This window comes from Trachymyrmex cornetzi, unplaced genomic scaffold (assembly GCF_001594075.2).
Source record: "Trachymyrmex cornetzi isolate Tcor2-1 unplaced genomic scaffold, Tcor1.1 scaffold73, whole genome shotgun sequence".
Taxonomy (NCBI): domain Eukaryota; kingdom Metazoa; phylum Arthropoda; class Insecta; order Hymenoptera; family Formicidae; genus Trachymyrmex; species Trachymyrmex cornetzi.
The window spans coordinates 493,591-507,333 of record NW_017300059.1 but is presented as its reverse complement, the minus strand read 5'-3'; the positions used below and the strand labels follow the sequence as shown (position 1 = coordinate 507,333).

Sequence of the window (13,743 nt, the reverse complement as noted above, 5' to 3'; positions counted from 1 at the left end):
ATGCCACGAGGAATGTACATATGTCACATACAAATATTCAGTACGCACACACGGCCCCTTTCATTTGAAACACACAGCGTCACTTTTGACCCAGCAGTTAGGTCATCCGTTGTCTCCTTTCTTCCGTTCCTGTCATGCCTTTTATCATCCGTCCAATAAAACCGCGGCAATAAATATGACAGTAAAATTGTGTTGTGTCGCCGACCCGTTTAACTGTTCCTGTCCTCTCATTACCGGACCCCGCTCTTCTATCGTGCGAAACAGTTATGACGAGGCGTCGATCAACGACACAACGAGTGGCGAACGTCAAATTTAATCAGCTGATTGAGGAACCGGCCGCGCACTCGAAATGCCGCCAACGTTTATCTATCATGACGGCAGCTGCGTTTTGTGCTTCGTAGAGTAGAAACTCTATAACGAAATCTGGCGTCCGATTTTACCAAAATCCTACGAGAGAGAAAGATATATATATAATTTCTTCCTGTATATATACTATCTCACTCTAACTTATTCTGTGTTTCGTTCTATGATCTTAATTAAAGTTATAGGGTGAAACAAGTGTGAATTAAAATGATAAAGTATTATATATACAGGGAAAATGTATATATATGTATATATACCTTTCCCTCTCGTAGGATTTTGACACAATCGCTCATAGCCAGACTTTGATATAGGATTTCTAATCCCTCGCACATTCGGTACGACAAAACGACGAATGCTCCGGGACATTTGGCTAAGAGAAATGAGAGAGGCAAATTCCGTTGTTAATTAATATAGAGAAAGCAACAGTTTTATTGAAGTATCTGAAAATTTAACTACATGTAAATCTGAAAGTCTTGGTCATAAAAGAATATAAATAAAAAACACCTTCAATTTATTATATTTTCTTGAAAGATGATAATGGAAGGCAAAGAAGGTCTAACAAAATATCCTTAGTACATACAATTATGAGATAATGTTGCAACAAAACCGATCTTTTCATAATAGTTTTGCAGTTTATTTGAAAATTGGGGGAATTTGATTAAGTAAACCGTACTACCGATGATTCATTCCATTTAATTATTCAATATTCTTTCGGATATTCTGTACATTATTCGGAAAAAGATTCGGCTGATACTTATGATTGCGCAGTCTTATATCTTCGGCAAAGTTTCGGTTCCGGCCGCTCGCCACTTCGAATTTAAGACACTTTTCGCACGGGAGAACGAGCGGGGTCGTTCGAGCTTAAATCCCTTAAATGTTCACGCAATTCGCGGATAATCACCACGAGAGACATGCGTTCTTACGCACTAAATGAACGATTACAGAGAGAGACAGGCACAAGCCGACACCACCGCCGAAACCGGCCGCCCTGGTGGCCGGTCAGTACGTGTACAGGGACCTAGCGCTCACGCCGGAGATGTACAATCAGTTGAGAGGTCTGCAGAAGAAGGCGAAGGATCTCAGGCAAGAAGTGAGAAATTTGAGACGCATGTCGCAAGCCCAGGCCCACACAGTGCGTGAGACCATCAAGGACACGTTCATCACGATTAGGTAAGTATACGAATATATCTCGCAATCGATTGAATGAATAAACTGATGAAACTTTATAATTATAATATAAAAAGTGTACGATATATAGATACGAATAAAGTAAATGAAAAATGCGCGACGTCATTCGCCAGTTTTATGTAAATATTACAATAATATGTAATAATTTTAATATATTACAAACGCATATACACGCTTTAGTAATTTTTTTTATATAATATATTGTTATAATAAAATTAAAACGCATTTTCTCTCTCGACAATATTTTAATAAAGGAAATACTGTTCAATGACTATTGATTGTGAATTCACACAATTACTCCTGCAGGGCCATGCTATTATCGGGAGGAGACGCAGTTTGGACGGCTGGGGACACGGAGAAGATTCGACTGAGCCGCGAGGAAGATCTCTACAAACAGGAAGTGATAAGGCTGGAAAAAGATCTCACGTGAGTATCGCCTCCCTAGAGATGACAATGAAAGAAATGCCGCAATCAAGAGACGTAAACGAAACGATTTGCGAATTTCAGCGAGCTCGAGAGCACCGTGGAGGAGCTTCGCGGTAACGTGATCAATAGAAAGACGCGTGTCAATATGTCGGATGTGGAGAACATGGCTTTGATATTGAGTAAATCCAGGTAAGCCACGCGCGCGTTCAATCCCACTTGAGCAGAGTGTCATCATTGCCGTCGCGTAGTCGACGTACGTTGGTAGAATTTTACAAATGATTTATGTGCATTGATTGTCTTCTCTCTGTCGGCGATAAAAAATTCGGAATTCAAAACGGGAAATTTTAGGGCTAAATGCAACGGCACGTACGCGGGATAATTTTACAGAATAATAAATTTGCGTTTCAGCAAAACTGTGGCCGACCTGAAAGTTCGATTCCCGAGTTTGCAAGAAGGTATGAAAGGTCTGCTGAGCTCCGAAATGGAAAAAGTGGTGCGCGAAGAGAAGTTTCTGAAGGAAGAGCCGGAACGACTGGAGTCTGCGTTGAGACGTTGCAAGAAACTCACCGGCACCCTCGTGACGCTTAAACGGTATGACTTTTTACTATTAGAATAGTATCGAAAATTTCAGTTTAATAAAATTGTCATGTTTTTCGAAAGTTTGCGAGCGCAATCAAAAATTAACATTGAAAATTCTTGCGTTTTGTTTATGATATTAAAAACTCATCAAGTTAAAAAATAAACCAAATTTATAACTTATATTAAATGCAGATTCTAAATTTTTTGAATTAATTTAACAAAATTTGAAGCATGTAACTAGATCTCTAATAAAATTTTTTTAAAGATATCTCGATTCTTTTACCAGTAAGATTTCAATATATACTCTTCGTGCAAACAGCAATTACGGTAGTAAATTCACTTACGGTAGTAAAATCTTATCAGATGAAGAAAAAGCAAACGTATAGTTTATTAAACGCAGGTTTTAAACTTTGGAATTAATTCAAACTTGATTAACTACTTTAGATGCTCAACTAAATTTTTTAAAAATATTAAATGAAAACAGATTGATGAAATTAAATACACATGAGTGAAAAATATCATATTCGATCAAGGCAGTTCTTCGTGCCTAATAATATTTCTTATGAATTTATACAATTTCAAGCTATGTACCGATTATTTATCAATATATTATTAGGCAAGAAGAATCACCTCGACCGAAATTTTTTAGAGATAGCTCTGTTCTTTAGTTCATCGCAATATTTAAACATGTATTTTTCTTGCGACTAATAATTGATTAGAGATAAATTAGGATCTATATAACATCAAAGATTGTTTTCTCTACTGACGAAACTCGGTTTCTGTCCCCCGTTTAGCTTGGCGTCGGTGCAAGAGCAGCGATTACCAAACGCAGCGAGCGTAGACGCCGAAGACACGCCGCCTATAACACCGACGACAGCACAGCATTCCAAGGTAACCGCTCCATTGGCCCCGCTCGCTCGCTCGCTCGCTCGCGAAACTCTCTCTATCTCTCTCTCTCTCTCTCTCTCTCTCTCTTTCTCTCTCTCTTTCTCTCTCTATCTCTATTTCTACCTTCTATCGAGACCCAATCCTCCTACCGATCTCCCGCACCGATTTTTTCTTCGCCGTCGCGATCTCCCTAAAATGCACCTGTCCTCGATACCGGAAAATACCGCGCCACCCGTTGCATGAAGTATCCCCTCGAGTTCTCCTCGATCAATCCTTGTGTCACGCTTGAATATCCATCGTTCTTCCGTTCTCCCGGCTTCTTCTCCCTCGAGGAAGAAGAAAAAGAAAAATCGGAAAGATCGCATCGCGAGAAGATGGGGGTACGTCGCGGTAATCTGCGAATCGCTAATTCTCAATTAGAGTCTCGGGGCGGTCTCGGACGAGAGAAACTTCTCGTCATCCTGGTTGCTGAGATTCCTTTTCCGTAGGGAGTGCGCGTAATCGAGATGCAATTGGTCGTGGACGACGCGGATTTTCATTAGAGATGTATGGTCCCGGCCACGTGAAACGCTCGAGAGGGTCGTACTTTCCGCCGCGACCGAATGCGGTAAACGAGAGATCCTACAAATTTCCTACGTGCATTACAATCCTTCCTTCTCGTTGCGTGCACATTTTGTCGTGTGGCACACTTTGTCGCGAGTGGCACGGCACACGCACACTCTGATACGTGTGATGATCGAAATATTGGCTTTCGTTAGGAGATGGGCACGTCGCCGGATCTTAACCGCCCAATTATGAGCGCGATGTGTTTCTAGAAGGGATGAATTGTATTTTCCATAATATCAAGTTAGCGATTAATGTAATATTAAGTATAATTTTCGAATTATATGCCTTTGAAAATGAATTATTTAAATGCTGAAGAATATTTATTTATATTCTTTGTATATAGCTCGAGATTGTTTATTTTTTATTTTTAACAAAATTTTCATTTTCTTATGTTGATCTTTAATTATTTCGAATTTTGTTGTAGTTTGAAAAATTATGACAAATAACACATTAAAATTTTTGCAAAGATAAAATAAACTCCAAATATAATGATACATATATGTTGTATCTATTTGTTTTGTATAATATCATTGATCATACAAATGATTTTACTTTATTATAGCAACATAATTAAAACAAACTAGGTTTTGAATTACTTATTTATATGATTATACATTTATTCTATTAGATAGTTAATTTTATTATTCCGAAGTATCTCTAATTGTAAATGAAAAGTGAAATATGAAAACTTAAAACTTGAACAAATCAATGAAAATTGTTTCTTAATACAATGATTATTATATATATTCTAATTGTTATTAATGATAAGAGATTATTCAAAGTTTTGTAATATTTTAAATGGATGCTACATATTTTTCATTATAATATATTACATAATATTGATCGTGAAAGTTTTTACTTAATTATTATATTAGCATTTACATGAAACACTAACTTTTAATGTATTATTATACGCACACATTTTGTTATAGATAATAAAATTAATTAAAAAATGTAATTAATTTAATTTTAAAAACTATGGGAAAATAAGACATTTCTTCTGGAATATTTTTATAAATGTATATTGCTGTATATTTTTTAAACCTCTGTAAAATATGAGACAATTTCTTATTAATAATTAAAAAAGAAAGGGATTTTTAATAAGCTAATTGTAATAATCCAATTTCTTGATTTTTATTTATTGATAAATTTCTGCTCACTACTTCTTATACAAAGCATAATGTAAAAAACGTGTAAGCATAAACTTTGCATAAACTGTAAAGAGACTACGGAACACGATTGTGCCCATCGCAGCTTCTTGTTCACCTCTGCGAACTCGTTCACCGAACACTATCTCACACGGCGGCAATATTACAATCTGCTACCTGTCAACAAAGTAGAGCGTCGATGAGACCACTCTCCACGCTTCGTAGATCTTTCTTGTCCCACATAAGTAAGCCGGTATGGTATTTTGCAAAGAGACGTGTATTACTATCCGACCACCGCTTACCCCGTATCCTCATTATGCTAACAAGCGCATGCAACGAGTGATATAGAGTTTTGTTCTGGTACATAATATATAAATATGTCTATAATATCATCAACATTATACGTAAAATATTCGCTACTCTTCTTTTGCGTATATATACGTCATGTGCGTCATACGTCATATTGTATATACATACAAATAATGTTTGTTTTAACGCGCACAACTTTTGTGACGCGCGTCGATCAAATGGCATTAATACACATGCATAAATCGCTGCGATGCGCGAGACCATCAAAAGTAGGTATCATTACAATATACGTCTGACTGTGCCTGATTATTAACTGAATTTTGGACATGCGTCATCGCATGTGCAATAATTCTAAATATGTAGATCGTCCTAGCGTACTATTCCCATCGAAATTCTGGATAATCACGATGAAATTTGAGTATCTTGTAAAATCTGCTATTATTATATTATCACATAATAGTAAAAAATATAAATGATCAAATTTAATTTTATTCGAAATATTTCTGTTAATCCTTTATATAATCGAACTTTAATTTGCTTTTAATTGCACCGATCATCAATATTGAAAAAATATATGTTTTAATAAGTAATTATTATAGTAAAACTGAAACCTAGTTGTATTAAATTCATAGGGGAATAAAACTATATTATTTTTTAAAACTTTATCTGTAACTTCAAAGCTGTAAGTAGAACAATGATGGCATAGTCAGACAGACAAGGCAGCTATCGAATCGGCGGAAATACATTTACGACGAGAAATTGGCACATGTGAGTTGCACGGAATTAAAATGATGAGAAATTTATTAGAATAATTGTTAATACATCTCAAAGTTTTGCAACATTTACGTTTGTAACATACAGCGTTAGTACTAAAAATTCTGAAGCTAAGTTCCAACCAATTTTGATTGTAAATAATTCCACTGAAAAAGTACGTGCTACATGTAAAATAAAATTTACCTGTTTGGAATTCGGAAATTGTACAATCTATCTACATACATAGCATAGCAAATAAAATAGATAACACGCAGTTGCAAAATTTTGTTGAGTTCTATCGTTAATGTTTTCCGATGTTGATAAACGTAAAAGTTGAATCTTTTTCTAATCGAAGGCAACTTGAAAATTGCGATATGAATTCAAAATTACACACTCTTCTCTATATAATTTGGAAAATTTGAAAAAATTTGAAGGACTATTATCGCGAAAATTTTCCGCTGTCATCAATTGTTCAGTTAGGAACAGATCTGCTCCATTTGCTTTTCTCGGCTCGCTTATCCCGCATTACCATCGATCATTGACAGTACGAAATCTGATGTAAACCTTCTCATCAAAAACCAAACATTTTGCCCCCCATATGTCATACAACGTGCCGGGCAGCACCAGAGTAAATCACGAAAAATAATTTTGTGAGTGTTAATAGTTGTCATAATATTTAAAAGAGAAATAACGGTGCTATATATATTGAGAGATGTTTGATACTTGTGACTATAATTACATTCCAGTCGACATAAACTAAAAGTAACATCAATGTTATAATTTCGCACTCAATATGACTGAGATGGTAAAATAATTATAATTAGGAGTTCTATTTTTATAATTGTTGCTGTTATAATGTACTATAATAATTGTATTTATAATTCTATATAAAAAATATATATAGTTGATACCGAATATAATTATAATTTACATGTGTTATATTTTTTTTTTATATAGAACTATAAATATATATATTATTACTAATATTACAGTAGTAATAACTATACAAATGAAACTTTCCTAGCCATAATTATTTTATTATGCAATTATATTCACAAATACCAAGTACTCATCTCTCAGTATATTTTTAGTGCTACATAAGTAATACCAGCACGTCATATTCACTTTGATAAAAAATATCAATACTAAAAGATATTATCTGTTCCATACAAGTATCAGCTATCAGACAGCTCTATCGTCGTGTACAAACGAATTGATCTTGAGATTAGTTCTAATCTAGACGATAAGGCACTTAACTTCCTGAAAACGCGTTCCCTCCAATTTCAAGTTAAAATCACTTTTTCTGCCACATTACAATTAATTCTTCGCTTCGATCTGCCTTTAATCGCATTTCGCTGTCGCGATTAAACCGCGAAGTCAGTCGCAACACGGACTGTCAATTTTCAACTTTCATACAAGGATCGCCACTACACATTGCGATGTTGGAGATCCATTAGCGAACGTCCCGCAGCGGCCGACGTCATCTCTACCCGGGAAATGCCAACATCTTCATTTCCCTTCGGTTACGTGTGAAATACTATCAAACCTCTCTTGCCATCTTCTTCGCTAAGCACGGTCCTCCGGGAAATAAACAAAAATGCTAATTGCATACACGAATACGATGATGGCTCTCTCTCTCTGTCTCTCTTTCTTTCTATCTCTATTTCTGTCTTTTTCTCTCTCTTATTTTTCCCTCTCTTTTATCTACCTTTTTCTCTTTTTTTTCGCGCGTCTTTACCTATCTCTTCCTTCTCCGAAGATTCGTCTTTTTTCGAGCCGAATTCAGCATCACACGAGAAAACATTCGACGGAAATAAAATGTGCAATTCTCCTACAACTTCTCTCTCTCTCTCTCTCTCTCTCTCTCTCTCTCTCTCTCTCTCTCTCTCTCACTCTCTCTCTTTCTCACTCTTTCTTTTTTACTCTTTCCATGTCTTTATCTTTCTCTCTCTGTCTGTCTCTGTGATATGGACCCCTCCGCCCTTATCCAACAAACCAATATTTTCAGTGTTTGCTGTGTCCCGATAGTATAGATATCTTTTATACATTTAGCGCATGGTGTGACAAAACATTCGTAGCCGTCGATGCTTATCGTTCATGAGTATCGGAAGAATCGAATCGCTCGGATCGGCTGTCTCGAGCTTTTCTTCCTCTCCCTCTCTTTTTCTCTCATTCTTTCTATCCTCTCTCACTCTCATTCTCTCTCTCTCTCTCTCTCTCTCTCTCTCTCTCATCGTCATTCACTCGTTTTGAGAGCGATTCGAAGATTGCTTGAAGAGTGGCAATGCAACGTTCGCCTAAACGTCGCGTTGCTTTAACTATCTTCTTATAGCAAATATTGCCTTACTATCCCATGAAAGCGACCTCGCAGCTTCGTATCTTGCGCTCTGCGTCTCGCTTCGCAATGCGGACGATACTATATAGCTGATTTACGATGTAGAAATAATTGTAGAAGCAGAAATAAGACACGACGGAAATGAGAAGTGCAGAGCTTTCGTTCGCGCAAAGCGCAAGATGAAGCGCCGCAAGATCGCCCCGATGGCATAGAGCGCAAGATCGCTTTCACGATCCTCTTCTTCGACGACGCCGATCACGATGTTTTGTCAGATCATTCATGAGTGTTAGTTGTGGTATAACGACGGAAAATCTGCGTCGCGACGAGTCTCTTCTTTTCCTCTCTTTTTTTTTATCTTTTTTTTCGACGGAATCGCATTATAATTCGTCCAAGACGGCTGTTTGCCGTTGCTGATAACAGAGCAGATACGTCTTTGATAACGAGCGAAGCGGGAGAGAGGCTCCCGCTTGCCGAAGCTCTCTCTTTCTCTCCGCATTTATTTTTTTTTTGCAAAAGAATCGCGAGCGACGCGGGTTATCGCAAGCTATATCGTACATAAAAAAGCTCTGTGTACTAAAGAGATTAGAAAAGGAAAAGTAAAAATTAAAAAAAAAGAGACAAATAAGCAGATGTTACAATCTAACAGATAGTGAAAATAATATTAATTTTTTAGTATGGCTGGAAGTGGAGTACTAACTTCAAGGAGGCCATACAGACCAGTCACGAGTAAATTTTTACTTATTCATATTTATAAATTATTATAATTATTATTACTATTATAAAAGATTTACCGTTTATTATTCTATTATTATTATTATCATTATCATTATTATTATTATAATTATTATTCTGTACTGTTTTTATATATATTATATATACACGCATATACATATATATCAAACACACGGAATATATTTATATTCTTTTTTTATTCGATATGTCTGCAGCACAATTATCATACTGTCGATAACTGTTATCCTTTCACGGCACTTCGGAGCATTCCGCCAGATCCTGCTACCTATTTTGTCATTCTGGGATGTAAAGCAACAGTAAAAGCTTTTCTTTCTTCCGTAAATCCCATTCGTGCACTATTCCAACAAGATCATTGTATAAATTTCCCATAATTTGTATAAAATAATTTGCAAAGTTCACGCACACAGATTTGTGGAATAAATCCCGTCATTATTGTGAAATATTGGTCTCGACGAGAGATAAAAAAACTGGGAAAAAAACTGAGAGTTTATTCTCACGTATGTGGGTAAATAAAATAATAAACTGTATATAGATATATATGTTTGTGTGTATATGTGTGTGCAGAATTTTTTATTTTTCTGTTTGAAGTTTATAAGAAAGTCCAACATTTATAGCAGTTTAGCGGAATTCTTCGGAGTTAATCCAGCGAGTCTAACTCTCTTATCTCTCACACATGTGCTACAGTCATCTGACATTTTACCTTTCAATTATAGTTTTGATACCACATGCTTGCTCTGAGACGAATCTTTTTGTCCGATTTTTTTATTCTCTCAATTTTTGTACGTTCGCGCTCTCTATCACTTTGTGCTATATAAAGAAAAGTGTCAAAAGCGACAGATGCTTTTCCTTTTGTCAAGATACTTCATTGAGAATATTCGGAAAACGCACAGGCGACTGATTGATTGGCATCGTGTTTGTATTGGTTGTTTAAGGTTCGAGAAATATGTTTTTTGTAAATGCAATTAAAAACTAATCTAAAATGTGCAATAGATATAAGCAGCTTTGACCGATCAGAAGAAAATCGCTCGTACGATCGTAACGTGCATTCTTACAGGAGCTTTGAAAATTATGTTGTGTATTTCTTAATCATTGTGATTTATTAATAATTTTATACAGATCGAAAATAACAATAAGAGAAATTATTTCTACCCTATGTCTATTTTATAACTTTAGCTTTATTTACGTAAAGCTGAATATATTGAATAAAGTTACATCACAATTGCGTAGCAGATTTTAAATATGCACTTTCTCTTTAATATTTATTTTATTATTGCAATTATATATAATAATGATAATAATGCCACGCAGCTTAATCAAATCTTTTTATAGTATGTGAAACGTGCATCTCAACGTTTTATTATAATTCCTTAAATTCTCTACTTATTTAAATTATTCAAATTTTAATTCTTGTTAAATGTTAATCTCTCTTCGACATTACATTAGCACGTGCCTACAAATCATCAGACTTTCATGCTCGAATCTCTGCAAATAACTCATATCTTTTAATATTATCTTCTGAATACATAGAAACGCGAACACTTCAGGAATGTCTCACTCCCTGGATCTCTCTATTATTAAATCTGCTTGTATCTACTGCACGTTTTTCATGGAGCACATTGAAAGGAGAATCGCGACGTCCGAAGCGCAAGGAACGCCGCGCGATTTCTCGCTCTATTCTGAAGTTATTTTGCACTCTACTTGATTTTCTACAGCTTTACACTTCTTTTCTGCTTGAGACCGTTCAAATATTCTGCTAGTGCCTGCGTCCGATACAAATATGACAAGGGAAGAAAAGCCTTTGTCCTGCGGCTTCCGCGATACCATTTGATTCGATACGAAATCCTCGCGAGAAAACATTTATGTGGCACATTAATTGTCCAAAATTATCCAGTTATAAACACACAAACACACACACAGAGTTACACTACTCAGATACATGTGTATTGGTTAGTGTCATTTATATACAATTAGACAGTTCGAAAGACGAGCAAACTTTCGTTAAGACTCTGCTGTGCTACGTGCTATACGTCTTTGATTTTAGCGCTCTCACTTCGCCTTTTTCGCAAGATATACCTATTTATATAATATGTATTTACAACAACGTTTCCTTCTTGGTTTCCATCCGCGCATCCAAACACTTTCGGGTTATAGTCCTCACCGAGACGCCCATATGCCGATTCGACGCGAAAGACGAAGAAAGGAGAGCGCTTTCGCTCATCGAGCATCGGCAAACGTCGAGGATTGTCTGGCATCGTCGATATAAGATAGATTTTTCTGATCCGGATAGCTAATTCATTTTAAGAAGCAACTTCGTAAATGACATTTCAATCTTGAAATGCCAGTTCAAACGAGAAAATCTTCCTTATGTTCTTTGTTGTGAAATGTATCTCGCGAAATATGAAATAATATATACTATTATCCATAACTTTTATAGTAAAACCGAGTTAAAACGTAGTTATTATATTTGCTTTACATGAAAAGAACGGTCTTGTTGAAGTATTTAAAAATTTAATTAGATTCAGTTCTGAAAGTAACTTTTCTTGGATCATTAAAATAATTATGTAAGACGCTTAAATTGGTTGTTAGAAATTTAAAAGACTTTTCACAGCATTATCAATGTTAAGTGTTCTACATAATTATTTTGATGCTCTAACAAAATTATTTTTAGATCTGTATCTAATTACATTTTTAGATACTTTAGCAAAATCGCTTTTTTCATATATAAAACAGAGAGTGTCCCACCTAATGTGACCATCCTTTATATCTTTATAGGATAAGGTTAGATTAAAAATATTCAGATAAAAGTTCTATGGCTTAACGAGGCTCAAATAGAAAAATCAATTTTCGAATTAATTTTTTATGATCATATTAACTTTTTTTTTTAATGGAACACTATATCACTTTTTTACATAAAAGGATTCTTCGAGTTGTTCTGTATGTATAAAAGTATTTTTCGAAAAATTAATAATTTACGAGACAATTTATACTTTATTCTGATATATTTTGATATGAGATATAAAATATCTCGTAAACTATTAATTTTTTTATAATCACACTTTAATACTTTTATGCAGAATAATGAGATTTTGGTATTTATTTGTTCTCCATCAGACAACTTTTCTTCGAACGTGTTTTCATTTTTCAACCTTATCCTACAAAATATAAAAGATAATCACGTTAGATGAAATCTAGCACCCCGTATACTCGAGGCAAGTTCGCATTTTGATGCATCCAATGGAAACGGCTACATTTATTCCATAAAAATGCAAATGCGAGGATTTCGAGATATATCCGTGCATATATCGGTTTTGCATTCCCGAAACGTCCAGCAGTCGTGTCTGTTGAAATTTTGCGGCGTTTCTAGATCCCGATCGGGTCATCGACGATGCGAGACAGTTCTGCGGCACACACGACACGACGTAGAAACGCGGCAGTAGTAGCGGCCCGACCTCAGTCAGACACACATACACACTTGCTCCAATCCACTTCTTATAGTAAGGTCTCGCCCGCACCCTTCGTCCACCACTACGACCAGCTCCCTCGTCCTCTTAATCGTCGTCTGTACCATCTTCGTACGTTTTTTCAAGGTTTACATTGGATTTCCCGTTGCGTGAACGTACCACGACGATGGCACGCATCACCCGCGCGCGCAAGTGCATCTCACAGAGATTCTCCCTTGTATTGCTGTGCTAGTCTTTTTTCCACCGACTCCCTCTCTCTTTCTCTCTCTCTTTCTCTCTTTTTCTCTTTCTCTTTGTCTTTTTTCTCTCTATCTCACCTCGTCACATCCACCAGTCTTTTACGGGACGACAAGAGGTCACTTGACGCATGATGACGCGTCTGGCCTGCACGTTCCGTCCAAACGTCGCGATCCTCCGCGGCTGAAGTAAATCGAATCGGATTGCTTGCTGCTCTCAGCAGCCTGTACATATGTATATACAAATATATATTTTATATGATCCGATAATATAAATTGTCGCGATGGGTTTGTACCGGTTGCCGCCTCGTCACAGCTCGCGCATAGGAAATTCGAAAGGGTGGTTCTACCTTTTTATTGCGACCATGAAAAATTATGCGTCTGCATATGTGCCTCTGTATGTACGTGCGCGCGAGCATACATGCCAAGTGGAATAAAGTCAACAATTAGGCGACATAATTATGTGGCGATTTCGAGGATGTGGACCGAAATTGAATGATTTCGATCCCTTTTCTATTTTTTACGAGACTAGAATATCGATATCTCTTCCAAGTGGATTTCTGTTAAGGGATTACCGTGTAGAATAAATTAAATTCGATAATTTATTTAATAAGTTACTGATTTATTAAATAAATTGAATTGATTTCAATCGCGGATTAAGAATAGCTTACATACACGAGGATACAAATTATTTTAAA

The 13,743-nt window shown here is 36.0% G+C and overlaps 1 protein-coding gene across 15 annotated transcripts in view; it reads left to right on the top strand.

Moving 5' to 3' along the window:
• Positions 1–13,743, top strand: part of LOC108767867 (coiled-coil domain-containing protein AGAP005037) — a 114,426-nt gene that overhangs the window by 92,093 nt on the left and 8,590 nt on the right. For 14 of the 15 annotated variants that reach the window (XM_018517959.1, XM_018517952.1, XM_018517960.1 and 11 more), the window contains 5 exons: positions 1,308–1,533; positions 1,858–1,977; positions 2,059–2,166; positions 2,386–2,568; positions 3,351–3,447. In XM_018517959.1, the coding sequence (XP_018373461.1) occupies positions 1,308–1,533; positions 1,858–1,977; positions 2,059–2,166; positions 2,386–2,568; positions 3,351–3,447 (734 nt within the window). Of the gene's footprint in view, positions 1–1,307; positions 1,534–1,857; positions 1,978–2,058; positions 2,167–2,385; positions 2,569–3,350; positions 3,448–9,268; positions 9,322–13,743 lie in introns of all 15 variants that reach the window. The other variant, XM_018517965.1, reaches the window with a different exon arrangement.